Source organism: Prenolepis imparis, unplaced genomic scaffold, assembly GCF_030444845.1.
Source record: "Prenolepis imparis isolate NDT839.2.m4 unplaced genomic scaffold, iyPreImpa1.0 SCAF_12, whole genome shotgun sequence".
In the NCBI taxonomy this organism is placed as follows: domain Eukaryota; kingdom Metazoa; phylum Arthropoda; class Insecta; order Hymenoptera; family Formicidae; genus Prenolepis; species Prenolepis imparis.
The window spans coordinates 5526872-5543772 of NW_028141170.1; the positions used below are offsets into that span (position 1 = coordinate 5526872).

The following is a 16901-nucleotide window of genomic DNA, read 5'->3' on the forward strand; positions in this document are numbered from 1 at the left end:
TATGTTTTTTTAGACCCGTAAGTATAACTTGACGTATTAATATAATTATATATATTACAGAAGGTATTACGCGAAGTAAATATCTCATAATCGTCCTTTTTTTTTAGAGAAATAGACGCGCGCATTTGAATTCGTAGAAATCGCGCAATCGCATATTTTAACACAAACATACCTGCTTTTTTGTAAGATTTCACACAGATAAAACGATAATTGACTATTATGTTTTATAATGTATATAATGCTCTATTTTTCAATATTCGAATCTATAATCGCATCTCTCTTTAATCACACAGCGATACGTTTGATTTGCCTTCGGAATGATTCTACGCTCGTATTCAGACATTAATTTTTATCACGATAATTAAGCAGTCGATAGCCAATTTAATTGCGCTCGTTATTTCTCTCATCGATGAAAGCCTACGAAGACGGTTCAAGGAGGATTTCGCTGATTCGCCGAAAGACTATCGAGCGAGAAAACAAACATCCGCGATCTCCGATTGCGTAACAATAGTCAAGTACAAATTCACTGTGATTGGCAAAAAAAAAAGCTTACCTCGCTAACGTTAAGCAATCGTGCATATGCATACGTATGTCGGTTGAATAAGCATATTGTGTCAACAAGGTAAAAATTTCATAATTCTTTTTTTTTTTTCTTCAAAGTCCGGCATTTATACGTTCATACACGTCAAAGTCTAATCCAGTGCGATACGATCATCGGCATCAGGAAGACGATGGAAGTCTCTCTCCAGAACGTCTGAACGTGTTTTCCGAAGATACGAATGTGAGTAATATGTTTGAGAAATTAATTTTTAGTTTATTTTAATTTCAGTTAATTAATTAATTAATTTTTAATTTTCTCTCCTGCACTTTTGTAACGTTTCTTTCTTTACTTCGTGTAATTAGGAGACTGGTAATTAAAGGCCCAATAAGTGACATGAAGGGTCCACCGATTGGATGGAGCAGGATAGCGAGTTAGCCCTTTAAATTGACACATATCAGCTGATACTGTCGCTGTAGTTGCGTTGATTTTTTTGAAAGGAAGAATTGCAACAGCGAAAACTGAGAGAATTTACAATTTATCAGACTTGTCGGGGAGATAATCCCTCGAGTAAATCGCCTCTTATTACGTAAGTATTCGATAAAGTGTTGAATTGACACGTCGCATTGATCGTCGATATACGAAATTGTTTCGCTCTTCTTATTGTTCGCGATTCACTGATATGTATATGTGTGTGTTAACGAGAAATAGTTATTAAATTGCAAATCGTCTACATCCGCTTCTGCGACGTCAAGTATAACGAACTACGCTTTTGTGCGTCATTGCGATAGACACGATGGTACAAAAGTTTAGCGCGATATTTATAATAATAAAATCTTTCTCTATAAAGTCCTAGATAAAGCACAGATCAATATTATCGTATTCTTTATCAAAAAATAAATATCTTTTTCTTTTGACAAAAGTTCCGAAAATACATCGTTTTCCAGATATATATATATCTTATTTTTTAATTTGCTAATACTAGGCTTTCTCTTACTGTAAATGATTTTTTGTGAAAAAATGTTTGTTTACAATTAAATTTAACGTTTCATATATTTATAATGATACTTGGAGAAATTTTATTTGAGCTAACATATAAAAATTCGAAAAATATATGTTTTCTGTTTCTGATAAGCAAAGTAGTTTTTGGCTTCTTTTTATTTTTGTTATAAAATTTCTTGTTTCTTTTTTTTTATTATTCAATTATACTATATGAAGTAATGCGAAGAACATTTCGGCATGCTCATAACTTTAATAAAGTGTCATGAAAATATGATTAAAAAATAAAATATCTCGGAAATGATACATTATATTCCGAACATTTTGAAAAACGATATTTATTGTTTGATAAGGATTATGATAGTATTAAATCTGTACCCTATCTATATATAGAAAACTTGATACATATATAAAGATAGTATACATATGCAATATTTTAAATAAATTATAAGCGCAGTAATTAAAACATATCGTATTTTATGCATACATTCGCGCACATTGACAGATTCTAATTTTGCGACGATAAAATAAATTACACAGTAAATATAGCCGAGATTTTCAGCGAAACACTCGTACAAATCTCCGTTTCTTTAAACACATTTTTCGCAATCTGAGAAAATCATTTCGCTCGTAGAAGATCTTCGTCAAACTCCCGCGCATCGTGACGTTTCGCCTGTCGCGACTCTCTCGAGGCAACAAAAGTCAGCGCGAGCCGTCAAGTATATACGCAAATCGTCTACTCCGCCAGTCTAATATATCGTTCCAATCGTCATCGCACGTAATTCGCGTTGCCTTTTAAAACAAAGCAATAAATTATTATTCGATGTACGCACCGCGGCGTGCAACGATCCCGCAGCCGCGGATGACGTTCGCCGATCGATGTCATCGCGCGCGTGTCACCGATCTGTCACCGGCCCGAAAATGCGAATGGGCGTAAAATCGCCGGCGGGGCCCCCCGACGCCCCCGACACCCCCGACGACGTCGTACGCCGAGCTTCCTGAACTAACCTAACAATCCGATGCGATGGTGACTGGTGACCACGGTCGACGGGACGGATGCGCTTGTAGATATCGCGTATCGCCGCAGGTCGTAGAGTGATCATCTGTCATGAGTCGGGACGCCCGTACGACACCGCTCGACGACGACGTGGATCAGATCCGACGCGATCGCTGACCGCGCGAGTCTCTCATCCGCTGATCGCGCTGCGACTTTATAGGTTATCTCTGCATCTCCAGCGACCAGTTGACACGTACGATACCTGTCACGTATTCGGCACGCGCGACGCATCCCAAGTCAAGTGTTGCAAAAACGGCGTGAATTTTTTCTCCACGGCATATCACAGCTCGCACCATCTCCGTCATGTGTCTCGGGAAGGTCGAGTCGTTCGAGCTCTTCCTGTCGACAGCTACCTTCTGTCTTGGTTTCGAACAGGTAACAGCTTCTCGTCGAGCCCCTTGCTTCCAATTGCTTCGTCGCGTTCATCTTTTCATTCGCGAAAAAAAAAACCTTCGATTCCATGATTGCTTATCGTTGAGACTGAATATAATGATATAATAATAGTGCACTGTGTCATATAATAAAGTATCGTATTATGTATCTATTATTTTTTTTATTATAATAAGTGCACTTATGTAAAATGCTTCATTATTCTCCTAACGATAATATTTGCACATTATTCACATGTTTTGAATATATTCTGCAGACTTGTGGTGGACTTGAAATTTCGCAGTGTCGATATTTTTTCTTATTCTTTCAAATAAATTTCTTCAATAAACATACAGATAATGTGTGTAATACGTGAAACTTCTTTTTTTCTGTTACAGCAATACAAAAGAGCAAGTGTGATTACATTTTGGAGGAATTTTTGAATCACATAAATAACTGTTACAATGTGCTTGTGACTAAATATAGCTCTTTTACATTGGTAAAATAATGCTTAGAATCATCATATATCTTTGTATAACCTGACTGTAAATTTCGAAAATGCAAGCCAAGAAACGCTACCTATTATTATTTGTAACATGCGCGTTTCTTGGTTACTGTTACTTTGGCGGATATCGTTTGAAAAGTGAAAAATGGACAGGCAGATCTCAGTTGCCTTACGAGCGATTGCCTTCATATTTAAGTCTAAACGAAGAGTTCTATGACAAAGATTTAAAGACATCCAGTGGGACTTTAGCTATGTCTCAACGTGTAAGGCATTGCCGTATGGAAACCTGCTTTGACTTTACGAGATGCAAGCAAGGTTTCACAGTATATGTGTATCCAGTTGAGGAAGCGATAAGTCCGTTATACCAAAAAATATTAAACGTTATCACAGAGTCGAGATATTACACGTCAGACCCAGCACGGGCATGTATATTTGTCTTAGCCCTGGATACATTAGATAGAGATCCTTTATCCTCTGAATTTGTACACAACCTTCCCTCTAAACTGTTGCATCTGCCGTATTGGAATAACGGAAGAAATCATCTGATATTTAACTTGTACTCTGGTACATGGCCCGATTATGTGGAGGAATCGTTGGCCTTTGATGTGGGTTATGCGATGCTGGCTAAAGCCAGTATGTCCATCTTTAGGCATAGACCAGACTTTGACGTGTCGATACCTCTGTTTGGCAAACAACATCCGGAACGTGGTGGAGAATCCGGCCAAGCATTAGAAAATAATTTTCCCAATAATAAGAAATACGTGGCAGCCTTTAAGGGGAAACGATACGTACACGGTATTGGATCTGAGACAAGAAATGCTCTCTATCATTTACATAATGGCAAAGATTTGGTATTTGTTACAACCTGCCGTCATGGAAAAGCTTGGAGAGAATTACAGGATGAACACTGTCAGCAAGATAATCAGGAATACGATACGTAAGTAACAATCTATATAAATACTAGAATTGTTTATTGGATCGCAAATTAACATTGAGATATGTAATCGTATATGTTTCTTTGCAGATACGACTATGAGATTTTATTAATGAACGCAACATTTTGTCTGGTTCCACGAGGACGACGATTGGGTAGTTTTCGATTTCTAGAAGCTTTGCGGGCAGGATGTATTCCAATTATTTTAAGTAACGGTTGGGCTCTTCCCTTTCATGAGCGTATCGATTGGACTCAGGCTGCCATATTTTCTGATGAGAGATTATTACTTCAAGTAAATTGAAATCCAAAAAAGCATTCGAGCATATTTCGAAATAGTTTTATTTTGTTTTGAAAAAAGTATAATGAAACTCTTTAAAATTTACAGATTCCAGATATAGTACGATCCGTGTCCAATGTACAAATTCTTAAATTGCGACAGCAAACGCAATTCTTATGGGAAAGATATTTTTCATCTATCGAGAAAATTGTATTCACCGCATTTGAGGTAATTGTTCGTTCTTATTGCAATTTATTAGGATCTCATTTCCAATCTTCCTATTAATTATAATCCTATAATTTATCAATTTAGAATATTCGCGAGCGTTTGCCATGGGAAGGCGCGCGAGAAAGAATTGTCTGGAATACCAGTCCCGGAGCGTTGGTGATTTTGCCGCAGTTTGCCGATAGCCAGCAAGAACTTCCCTTTTCAAACAGTAACCCTGGTAACACTTTCACTGCCATAATTTATTCGCAATTGGGATCTACCGCAGTTCTTTATCGCCTACTTCGAAGTCTCGCAAAAAGCAAATACCTAGATAAGGTAAGTCTATTTACTTACTCAATATCTTTTTTGCTATCCTCTCTCGTAATATCGTTTTATTATATTATAACGCATTATTTTATTTAAGATAATACTTATGTGGAATTCGGACATTCCGGTGCCAAGAAAACGTTGGCAAGGTATCAAAGTGTCAATCCACATCGTCGCGGTTGACGGTATATCTCAACGTTTTTATCCTCATCCGTTAATCAAAACTAGTGCCATATTGTCGCTCGATGAAGACGCTACTCTAAATACTGACGAGATTGACTTCGCTTTTACGATTTGGCGATCGTTTCCCGATCGAATAGTAGGATATCCAGCGAGATCTCATTATTGGGATGACTCAAAGGTACATATCATGTCCGCGTTATTTTGGTCTAATTTGCATTATTTTTTCTAATTGAATTTATATTTAAAGCGTTCCTGGGGTTACACCAGTAAATGGACAAACGACTATAGTATCATACTTACTGGTGCGGCTTTCTATCACCGCTACTACAATACTTTGTATACCGAGTTATTGAGCTCGACCCTCCATAAGACCGTGGAGCAATCGCAGAATTGCGAAGATATACTTATGAATTTCCTAGTGAGTCACGTTACACGAAGACCGCCCATCAAAGTGACGCAGCGCAAGCTGTACAAGGACACCGCGGTGACTGGAATCAGGTAGGTGTTGCTTATCGTTGCGGCCATGTGTATCATTATCGTTATTTCTAATTAACACATTGCCGCCTTGATTTCAGGTCCCCGTGGAACGATCCGGATCATTTCATACAACGGCAAACGTGTATGAATACATTTGTCGCTGTCTTCGGCTATATGCCCCTGTTGCGATCTAACATGCGACTGGATCCTGTTCTATTCAAAGACTCCGTGAGTAATCTTCGCAAAAAGTATAGGCAAATTGAATTAGTTAGCAACTAGGATTGTACACACTGTGCTCGATTTTTTGCGCGCAATTTTACACTATTTAATTTTACAAGCGCGCCTGACGTAAAATCTGTGTTGCGCGATACGATGCTAGATCTGTTTCTTTTAACTCACTTATCTTTTTGTGTATTTGAAACAGAAAATTTATATTGAGGATTTTAAAGAGAGAGAATGAAGATATAGAATTATACAGTTGAAAAAAACAGATCTATTGTCCTCGCCGTGCGAACATGCGAGTGTAAAGTGTATGGGGAACATTTACGCGTTTGCGATCTGCGCTATATTATCAATGTCGGGCAGTAAATCAAAGTCCGTTATCCAGCAAGGACACACACGCAGTTGGAGTTTTCCAGGAAGAAAACATAAATAGACAATATGATTACAATTGATTATCGAATAGAGAATTGTTAAAGTCCCGCAAATTGTTCCATTTGATAACTATTGAATCGTGTTGAAATATTATGTTTATGTGTATTTCTTTCTGGAAAGCTCCCAACGATATCTTGCGATTTATTTGTGAGTACTTTTGTACAAATTGTAGAACAAATTGTAGAATTATAACGATGCAGTTTCTATTTGACGATATCTCGCATAGCTATTATCTGTTGCGAGGCAGCATTTAATTGATGTACATACAAATACGTTTTATAGTAATTAATAAGAAAAAAGAGTTATTTAAGGAGCACTTGGACTTTTCACACATTGATCATTGGAATAATCAATTGATAGAATCATTTAAATCGGTTTAAATAAAATAAAAATAAAAGAAGAACAAAATCAAATTTTTCCGTAATACGTTTTCGTACAATGATTATCTTGTTAATGTTTGAAATACAAGAAGCAAACAGATATCATTTGTATGTATAATGATATTTTTAATCACGGAGATTTGCATATGTTTTTCTATTCGAATAAATGTATTTCGTGTAATTCTTGTTAGATTTGAAAAAATGTAAGAAATCGAAAAAGTCTAGAATAGACTTTGTTAAGTGCTTTTGGTAGTGGTGATGTGAAAGTCAATATTTGTATCAAGGAAAGACGCGAAGAAAGAAGCAAGATTCGTTTATATTTAAAACAATTGTAAAGATACTAGAATTTAATGAGATTATATATATATGTATATATATATATATATATATCTCTCGATATATATCAATTTTTCTTGATATCAAGTAATTTTGATGTTGTATGATTTATATAGCGTCGCGTTACTAATCCCTTTTTTTCTTCTCTCTTTTAGAGAGGAATTCTTATAGTTCGTATATTTGAACTTAATTATAAGCACTTTGTATCCAACAAAGAGATTACGTCAATTTATTCAACTTATGCACAATATTTAACGCATATTGTCGCATATGTTGTATTGTTTATTTTGTGATCGCATTTTACTGATTGCACTGATTTACGAGTGCATTTAAAATTCTACAGTTTAGCATTTCTATTCGAATACTGCCGAGTTCTCAGGAACACGTTTGAAAAAGAAGGAAAATTTCTCTGTCAAGGCGTCGCAACAATATCTAGTCGTTTACACCGATATACGCTGTTACACGATGGGAGAAATAATATGTAATCCCTCAGAAGAAATATAATATGGCATCTATATTCATCTATCTGTTTTGAAGACAGAAGCTATCTGTATGTGATATGTTTTTAATTATTGTGTGCTTCATAATCGAGAAGAATATTAAAGGTTTATATAATTTTTATAAGAATATAAGAATATAATAGTAAGATTCTTATAAGAATTATAATTATAATTATAAAAATTTTAATTATTCTTATACTTACAAGAATTATAGCATTATATTATAATTATGATTATATATAAATATATACTTATATATATATACTTATATACATAATTATTATATAATTAAATAATTCTTATATATTTTATAATATATTTCTGCAATTTTTTTATGAGGCATATGCGTTGCAATCAAAAGCGATCGCAAATTAGTTAAAGTCTGTATTATATTCGTTATTTATACTATTGTAATCATTGTTCATTAATTTCAACAATTGATTTATTTTACGATCGTATTTGATTTGTATCGATTGATAAATGTTTGTAAATTAGTATCTAGATGTATATAGATAGATTCTTGATATAATAATCTATCGTTTGATTCCTCGACGAACAATCCTATACAAATATATTTTAAATTATCATTGGACTGGTCATTGAAGACGAGCATAATCTCTGTACAAAAAGAAATAGTTCTATGCAATGATCGCGGATATTTTGATCCTATTTGATATGCGACGGTGATTCTTCGATTTGTTAAACATTTTCCATATAATCGTACTGCGCAAAAATAACGTAACGTATAATAAGATAGTATTAGTCATTTTATATGGAAAAGAAATAAACTGTTTTGTACAAAAAAACAATGCTGTGTTCGAAGATAATAATAAGTATTATAACCACTTAATTTTTTTAATACTACATGTAAATCTCCTGTGATGATAAAAATTATAAAAAAATTAAGATAACAAACGAAAATAATAATTATTGGTACATTTAATAATAATAAATTATTTCGAAAATTGACACAAGTAATGATAAACTAATATTACTATTTTACGGAGATTAATAAAACAAAAAATTTATAATAATTATAAATATATAAATTAATCTTAAATGAAAAAAATTAATGTCTATGTTTATTAGTCTATATGTGTTTAGTGATTGTTTTAATTTTAAAGCATAATAAATATCGTTCTCTTAGAATGTCAATTTTAAGAAATATTTATAAAATATTGAAAGGATATATGTAAAATGATTTTTTAAATTAAAGTATAATTAGACATTGGCGTCTCATCTCAAGAGGAGCAACCCTCTCTCGGTCTTGGGGAAAATCGGGAGCGGTTTCAGGGTTAACAATGCGCAACGAGGAGGAGAGAGAGGTGAAAAAAAAACTCCAGGAAGGCGGATTTCGAGCGTCCACCGTCCACCACCCGACCAGTCCCCACTCCGTTCCTGGTGATCGTGAACGGTCGACCGAGGTAGTGGGCGATACGCGGTGGTGGTGCGGCACCGAGACTCCCTTCTTTGTTGCCGCGCTCAGCTAGAAAGGTGACTATGCCAAGAAGACAGGAGGTATCGAGCACGCCTCGCCTGTGTTATACCCGCAGTCACCTTTCTCTCCTCGTGACCGTAGCATATGTTCTGCGAACGTTCATGGCGCATTCGCGGCTCCTTTAATAACGGCGCTGCACTGCGGCTTTCGTAGGTGCATCTCGTTCGGCGCGTTTCGCAAAAAGAAAAAAAGGAAAAGAAAAATAAATATTCGCAGAGTGCGACCCCGAGATCGGCCCGAAAAATCAGTTCGCTTCCGTCCGAATTCGAGCGCGCGGACCGAGAGCGAGTTTGAATTTCGCGCCGAAAGAATAAGCGCGCCAATTCCATTCGTTCCGGTGTGCACAAGTGTGAGAGTCGCGCGTACGAAGAGGAGAGAGTAACATCGCCCGCTGACCGATCGCTCGTCATCCTCCGGGAATCGCCGTCCTAATTGTGAATTCTTACTCCAGCAGCCATCCGCCAACTCCAGGAGGGAAGATGATAATCGTGAGCAGCGTGTTGCTGATTCTAGCGGTCGTGTCGAGAGTCGGTGAGTCGGCTTTTTCACAATATCAATTCGTCTCTTCGACGCGAACGAAGAGGGTGGCAAAGTGCGTGCATATATCGAGAGAGAATCCAACTATCCTAATTAATATAATCTACATTCGAGTCTCGCATTATACATTTTCTTTCTCATTCTCTTTCCTCTTTAATATTCGGTATATTCTGCGCCAACGTTAACCTGAAAATTGTGCCAGCATTCAAAGCGTAACCTAACATAGAATCGGATTAATATTGCATTTTATGATTAAATAAATCCATCGAAATAGCAGATTCGTAAATTCGGCGCGCGATTGTTCATTGTTTCATGATTATAATTAACGATAATCGCGAACGTTGCTAATTGACGAGGGGTCGGGGGGGGGGAGGAAGGGCGGAAATAAGTAATGGCGGCCTTAGCGGTTGGATCGATCGATTTATTAATCGATTGATCTCGATTTAAAGACACGTTCGCGCGGCGCGCGACAGCCCGGCGAGGTCGCTCAAGTCACGCATGCGCGCTCGTTCGCGCGCGCATTAAGCCGCGAAAATGTCAGTTTACGTAATGCACGCGCCGTTGGATAACTGGTACACACGCGGAACTCAAGCTAATGTGCCCGTCGATCCCCCGGGGTGCGCCCGAGGGTAGCAGCAGCCGCTCCGTTCGTCGCGTTGAAAAATTCCCTTCTCGACGGGTCGAGAATGTCCTGCATGGCCGATGAATGTTGCGCACCGCATGAGAATGCACGGGTAAGTTTTGTAACTTAAATACACTCTCTCGTGCGTATAATTCTTCGATGTCCCGAGACTCTGGCTTCGTTATTCGAGAGCAAAATATCGCGGAATATGAATATCTTTACCTAGAAAATCGAAGCGTTAAACGCGCGCGAAGGAATTATCGAACATTCATTATTAAAGTAGGGTTAGGTTTAGGTTAGTTATCATTTAATAACTTTCGATTCGAATGTATCGGATCACTGTACTGCGTACAGGAATGCGCGAATGCATTTGCAATTATATAATTTCGTTATCTAGAATGAGTATAAGGTATGAATTTCTATATTTGCGAGATATTAAGAAATAGCAGGCACTGACTCGAATGGAATATTAATTAGAATCGTAAATGCACGCAAATATATTTTCCACAAATTCAAGTGTTTCTCTGAAAATTTTCTCTAAAAATTATTTTAATAATTGATACACGAAAACACTCCTAGTATGTCAGAAATATTAATTGAACAGTTTGAAACGTTGATTTTTACACGTAAAGCATTTTTAAAAATATTTTGAAAATATTGTTTAAAAAAAAAATAACGTGATATTTTCGAATATTGTAAAAAGACTTTTGAAATATGCTAAATATTTTCTGAATTTTTTAATTTAAAGTTTCTATTCAGAATAGTAAGAAATAGCAGGTTGTGACTCGAATGGAATATTAATTAGAATAGTAAATGCACGCAAATATATTTTCCACAAATCCAAGAGTGAATGTTTCTCTGAAAATTTTCTCTAAAAATTATTTTAATAATTGATACACGAAAACACTTCTAGTAAGAAATATTAATTGAACAGTTTGAAACGTTGATTTTTTACATGCAAAATCTTTTCTTAAATATTTTAAAAATATTGTCTATGTGATATTTTTAAATGTTGTACTTTTGAAAATATTATGCCAAATATTTTCTGAATTTGTTACTTTAAAGTTTCTATTGAGAATAGTAAGAAATAGCAGGCAATTGTGACTCGAAAGGAATATTAATTAGGATAGTAGTAAATGCAAATATATTTTCCACAAATCCAAGAGTAAATGTTTCTCTGAAAATTTTCTCTAAAAATTATTTTAATGATACACGAAAACACTTCTAGTATGTCAGAAATATTAATTGAACAGTTTGAAACGTTGATTTTTACATGTAAAGCATTTTCTTAAATATTTTGAAAATATTGTTTAAAAAGAAATAATATCACATTTTCGAATGTTGTAAAAATACTTTTAAAATATGCCAAATATTTTCTGAATTTCATAATTTAAAATTTCTATTTAGAATAGTAAGAAATAGCAGGCACTGACTCGAATGGAATATTAATTAGAATCGTAAATGCACGCAAATATATTTTCCACAAATTCAAGAGTAAATGTTTCTCTGAAAATTTTCTCTAAAAATTATTTTAATAATTGATACACGAAAACACTCCTAGTATGTCAGAAATATTAATTGAACAGTTTGAAACGTTGATTTTTTACATGTAAAGCATTTTCTTAAATATTTTGAAAATATTGTTTAAAAAGAAATAATATCATATTTTCGAATGTTGTAAAAATTCTTTTGAAATATGCCAAATATTTTCTGAATTTTTTAATTTAAAGTTTCTATTCAGAATAGTAAGAAATAGGAGGCACTGATTCGAATGGAATATTAATTAGGATAGTAAATGCACGCAAATATATTTTCCACAAATCTAAGAGTAAATGTTTCTCTGAAAATTTTCTCTAAAAATTATTTTAATAATTGATACACGAAAACACTTCTAGTATGTATAAGAAATATTAATTGAACAGTTTGATTTTTTACATACAAAATCTTTTCTTAAATATTTTGAAAATATTATCTATATGATATTTTTGAATGTTGTACTTTTGAAAATATTATGCCAAATATTTTCTGAATTTGTTACTTTAAAGTTTCTATTGAGAATAGTAAGAAATAGCAGGCAATTGTGACTCGAATGGAATATTAATTAGGATAGTAGTAAATGCAAATATATTTTCCACAAATCCAAGAGTAAATGTTTCTCTGAAAATTTTCTCTAAAAATTATTTTAATAATTGATACACGAAAACACTTATTCTGGTTTGTAAGAAATATTAATTGAACGATTTGAAACGTTGATTTTTTACATGCAAAACCTTTTCTTAAATATTTTGAAAATATTGTCTAAAAAATAATGTGATATTTTTGAATGTTGCACTTTTGAAAATATTATGCCAAATATTTTCTGAATTTGTTACTTTAAAGTTTCTATTCAAAACAACATAGAAAAAATTAATTAGCGTTACATCTCATTGAATAACATTGCGTTAATGTGTCTTTTCACTTGCCGGATATCTGTCAGGTAAGAATGAACGTATCGTTATGACTATCTGGCCGTCGATCTGCGATAATGAGATTTAACACATCTCGAGTGAAGAATCTAAGCAATTAAATCTGTACACACAATACATAGTTAAACCGCGAAGGATATTTCTTCCCAACGCGACACGCGGCAATGATTTAACGTTTCTAAATGCAGGAATCTCCCGCGGGTCGCGTCCTCTCTTCTGCTTGAGAAGGAGAAGAGAACTTTTGCAATCCGACAGCACGGTATAGGTCGGTTTCGCATGCGAAACGAGCGATTTGCGAAACTTTACCGTGGCGTTGACCGAGCTTGGATAGAATCGGTCGGAGCGAATGTATTTTGTCGAGAAATTTTGCGAATCTATCACGAATCGTATTCGACCTCCCCGGGGAGTTTTGCATCAGCTGCCGCGAATTAAAGTTATTTTGACGAAATCGATTCATCTATCAAGAAATCTATATAGAGAAATCGACAATGCTGATGGCCTCGTGTGAAAATGGGAGATTTTCGGTTATAAGATTAATATAATTGTAAGATTATTAAATAATACGTAATTAATTCAATGGAAGCTTCAACTGATAAATACACATTTTATATAAAAAAGTTATTAATAAAACAAAATAATTTTGCTTATGCATATTAATTATCTCAATAAAAGCGATAACTATTGAATTTTTATATTTTTTTTCTCGATAAATAATTTGATTTCGTCGAAATAATTTTGTAGGCTGTTGAAGGAGAATATCTCGCGGTTGGAGGATTCCAAAATACAAATCTTCGTAGATTCGTAAATTTTTTTGGCAAAATATATTTGTCGACACGCTCAGAAATTCTTTGCATTCTCATTCTATTTATAATCGAAGATTTCCGTACAAATTACACTATTCGATTTCGTCGACGAATATAATATCGTGCAGATATAATTTCGCAGGCTCGCTTCTCGAATCGACGAAAGTGACCGGGTTTTTTACGTAATCGATGAGAATGATTCCGCGATCGAAGACCTCGATAGGTCATAGGATTCATCGCGAAAGGATGAATATGATTTCGTACGCGGAGCCAGGATTCGAACAAAGGAGAATGTTAACGGTATTGTGCTACATTTCGGTAACACGGTAGATAACGGGGCTTGGCGTGGAAATGATCCGCTTGCGAAATTCGCCGGAGGTGCTCGGTTGCACCTCTGCGCAGGCAGCATTCAGCAGCCTGCGGAGACGCAATCAGAAATCTGTTCCCATCGGTTAACAAGGCGGCAGAACGAGGGGGGATCTGTCTTTCGTCTCGCAAGATGCGCGCGTATCCGCCAGGTCGAGATGAGATAATAAGAAAGGAGAAATTGCTGATCGCGCGCGATCCGCGCATCCTCGGATGTGCAACGGCACATGACTGAAGATACGTATACGCGCTAAGTTTTCTAAATTCTCCTCTAAATCTCCTCTAAATCATTGCACACGCGGGATTAATGACTGATAGACGATGATTTTTCTCTCTTGCATAAAGAATTTCGACTATAACACATATATTATATACACATGTTGCACCGACCAAAATACGAGATGGAAAGAGTTAACGTAAAGAGTGATGAAATTTTACGTTGGAATTCGTCCTTCTCGTTACTCTTTAGAAATAAGATATTTATTTCTACTACTTTATAGAAATAGAGAGTATATATTATACATATATATCTTTGGTCACGTGCTAACGGAATGGGTTTTTAAATTGATTTGCGGATCGCGATGGTTGCAGCATGCGTTACTCTTCTCATTATAAATCACCGATTAATTGAAATGGCAGCTGAATATCGGAATTCGTACTAATACGTAAGCGGAACATTACGTGATCCGTAAATGTGAGTTATAAATGTCATCATAATGCCGTTGACTCGATTGTATTGTCGACTGTGTTATAATGATTAATTGGGAGCATAAAAATGTTTTACGAGTCAGTGATTTTGTGATTGAATTACGTCCAAGACATTTCATTGCTTCTTTATTATCTTTATATTATCTTATACATCTTTATCTTTGAACTTGTTATAATACCCATTCATCGGGTAATTAATGTATGATTAAATTGATTTTACTCGAAACATTTATTTTTCTTCCTTGCTCTGCAAGTCGATGCGACATAATTTGTTTAACGATGACTATTATTCTCTACTTTTTATATTTGGCGAATATGCTATGTTTATGCATAGCAAACTTGTTTATTTATTTCTCAAACTAATTTACATGCTAAAAGAAGATATATTTTTCGATCGTTTATTATCGCGCATATTTTTATACACAGAGAGAATTTTCTCTTAGAATTTACCCTGAAAATTATGGTAATCGTTGGATAATATGGTATGGAAAGAATTTTATGAGAATTTCTCTGATTAATATTTATCGCAATAAAAATAATAATATCTGTCACAATAAAATATAAAACATGTTTGATTAATTTGATTAAATTGCATAGTAAGATTAATCAAACATATTTTATATTTTATTGTAATAGATATTATTTTTATTGCGATAAATATTAATCAAAGAAATTCTCATAAAATTCTTTCCATATCATATCGTTCCACAATTATACCATGATTTTTAGGATAAATTCTAAGAGAAAATTCTCTCAGTGTATATTTAAATTTAATTATTTCTAAAATAGAATACAGAAACAGAGTTATTATAAAGTGATAAAAGGTTCACGTGTATACATAAAGGAAGGATTATATAATTATATGACGTTTCTTTGTCGCGTTACAATAATTTCACGGATCTGGTATAGCGCGTAGGCGGCCCGTTTGACAATAACGTCGGCTCGAATCAGCCAAGTAATTTAGCAGTCGGAATGCAGTCTACGCCCCATAATTTACACGTGGCTGGCGTATCTCGGCGTCAAGGGCTTCTCAGAGATTGTAATACAACCGTTCTAAGTGGTCGCGTTATCCTTTCTAAAAGTCAAGAATTATAGCGCCACTTCGTGGCAACGCAAATAGAGACATATCCTCGAAAATTGATATAAATCATTTTTGTTTATAGAATTACGCAAAAATTCATGTTATTTATAATATTTTCTTAAACGTTCTTAAAATGCATTATATACTTATATATATTTTTTATTAATTTTGATCGATATTCGATTTCGATCTCTGGATTATTAATACTCGCACCTTCGCCGAGTCTTACTTGACAGCGAAGAGCGCTGATAAATAAAATCGATATAATTTACCATACCGCGTATCGATCAATCCATAACTGCCCACGCCCACTGCTCACATATAAACACATATGCACATATGCACGCGCGCAATCGTAAATCATTGCTTTTTAAGTCGGTTAAATTACGATCTTTAATGCTACCCACACTCAGGATACCCCCATATCCTCGAACGGTCCAGACAGGACTACGATCGCGCTAAGTAATAAAATCGATATCTTGAGACCCATTGGATTTGTGATCCCCGCGTGTCTCTCTTGGTAGGTATCTCATCCGAATAGATCGTGAGAGAGAAATGCGCTTGAAAAACGTTTCTCTCTCTATCTTTCTTTCTCGGCTATTATCTTTTCTCCAAGATTCCGAGAGCGCCGCTTTGCAATTATCAAGAGAATTTACCGGCGATGTATGTATGTACCCTGCATTACGAGCAGCCCTCAACCGTTTTATTCGTCGACACGAAAAAAATCATTACATTCTCGAGTCATGTTGAGGTAAAAATAAATATTCGCGGCTCGGAACGAGAGAGTGAAAAAGGCAGAAACAGGGGGCGAGGGAATTGCGGTTATTCGTTTTTGCGTTTATTCTGCAATGTAAATTCTCCAAGTGCATGCGTATAGCGGGAAGAAGAAAGAGAAATTTATATGCATCGCGATTATGAATAAAATTTAAATATAATTCATTATTACTTCTTAAATATACGTAATTTTTAAAATTGATTATATTTTATAATTCACAGTTTCATTACGGTTCGATTTCAATTCAAAGTTTACGAAGATAAATAATATTGATTGCATAAAAGGAAAATTTAGAATTTGCAA

At 34.9% G+C, this 16901-nt stretch overlaps 2 protein-coding genes across 4 annotated transcripts in view; both read left to right on the forward strand.

Moving 5' to 3' along the window:
* The first annotated feature begins 384 nt into the window (after window positions 1-384).
* Ttv (exostosin glycosyltransferase 1 ttv) lies at window positions 385-8541 on the forward strand. 2 transcript variants are annotated; one of them, XM_083052285.1, is made up of 10 exons: window positions 385-781; window positions 904-1127; window positions 2755-2969; window positions 3362-4405; window positions 4493-4694; window positions 4788-4907; window positions 4992-5222; window positions 5311-5574; window positions 5644-5894; window positions 5972-8541. In XM_083052285.1, the coding sequence occupies exons 4-10, from the start codon at window positions 3522-3524 to the stop codon at window positions 6150-6152; spliced, it is 2133 nt and encodes a 710-aa protein (XP_082908411.1). In that variant the 5' UTR covers window positions 385-781; window positions 904-1127; window positions 2755-2969; window positions 3362-3521; the 3' UTR covers window positions 6153-8541. The 2 variants fall into 2 exon arrangements, with proteins under 2 accessions (XP_082908411.1, XP_082908412.1); XM_083052286.1 differs by lacking the exon at window positions 2755-2969.
* Window positions 8542-9233: 692 nt separating this feature from the next.
* Window positions 9234-16901, forward strand: part of Cda5 (Chitin deacetylase-like 5) — a 59536-nt gene continuing 51868 nt past the window's right edge. Inside the window, exon 1 of one of the 2 annotated variants that reach the window (XM_083051123.1) lies at window positions 9234-9772. In XM_083051123.1, coding sequence (XP_082907249.1) covers window positions 9721-9772 — 52 coding nt within the window. In that variant the 5' untranslated portion in view covers window positions 9234-9720. The remainder of the gene's footprint in view (window positions 9773-16901) is intronic. The other variant, XM_083051122.1, reaches the window with a different exon arrangement.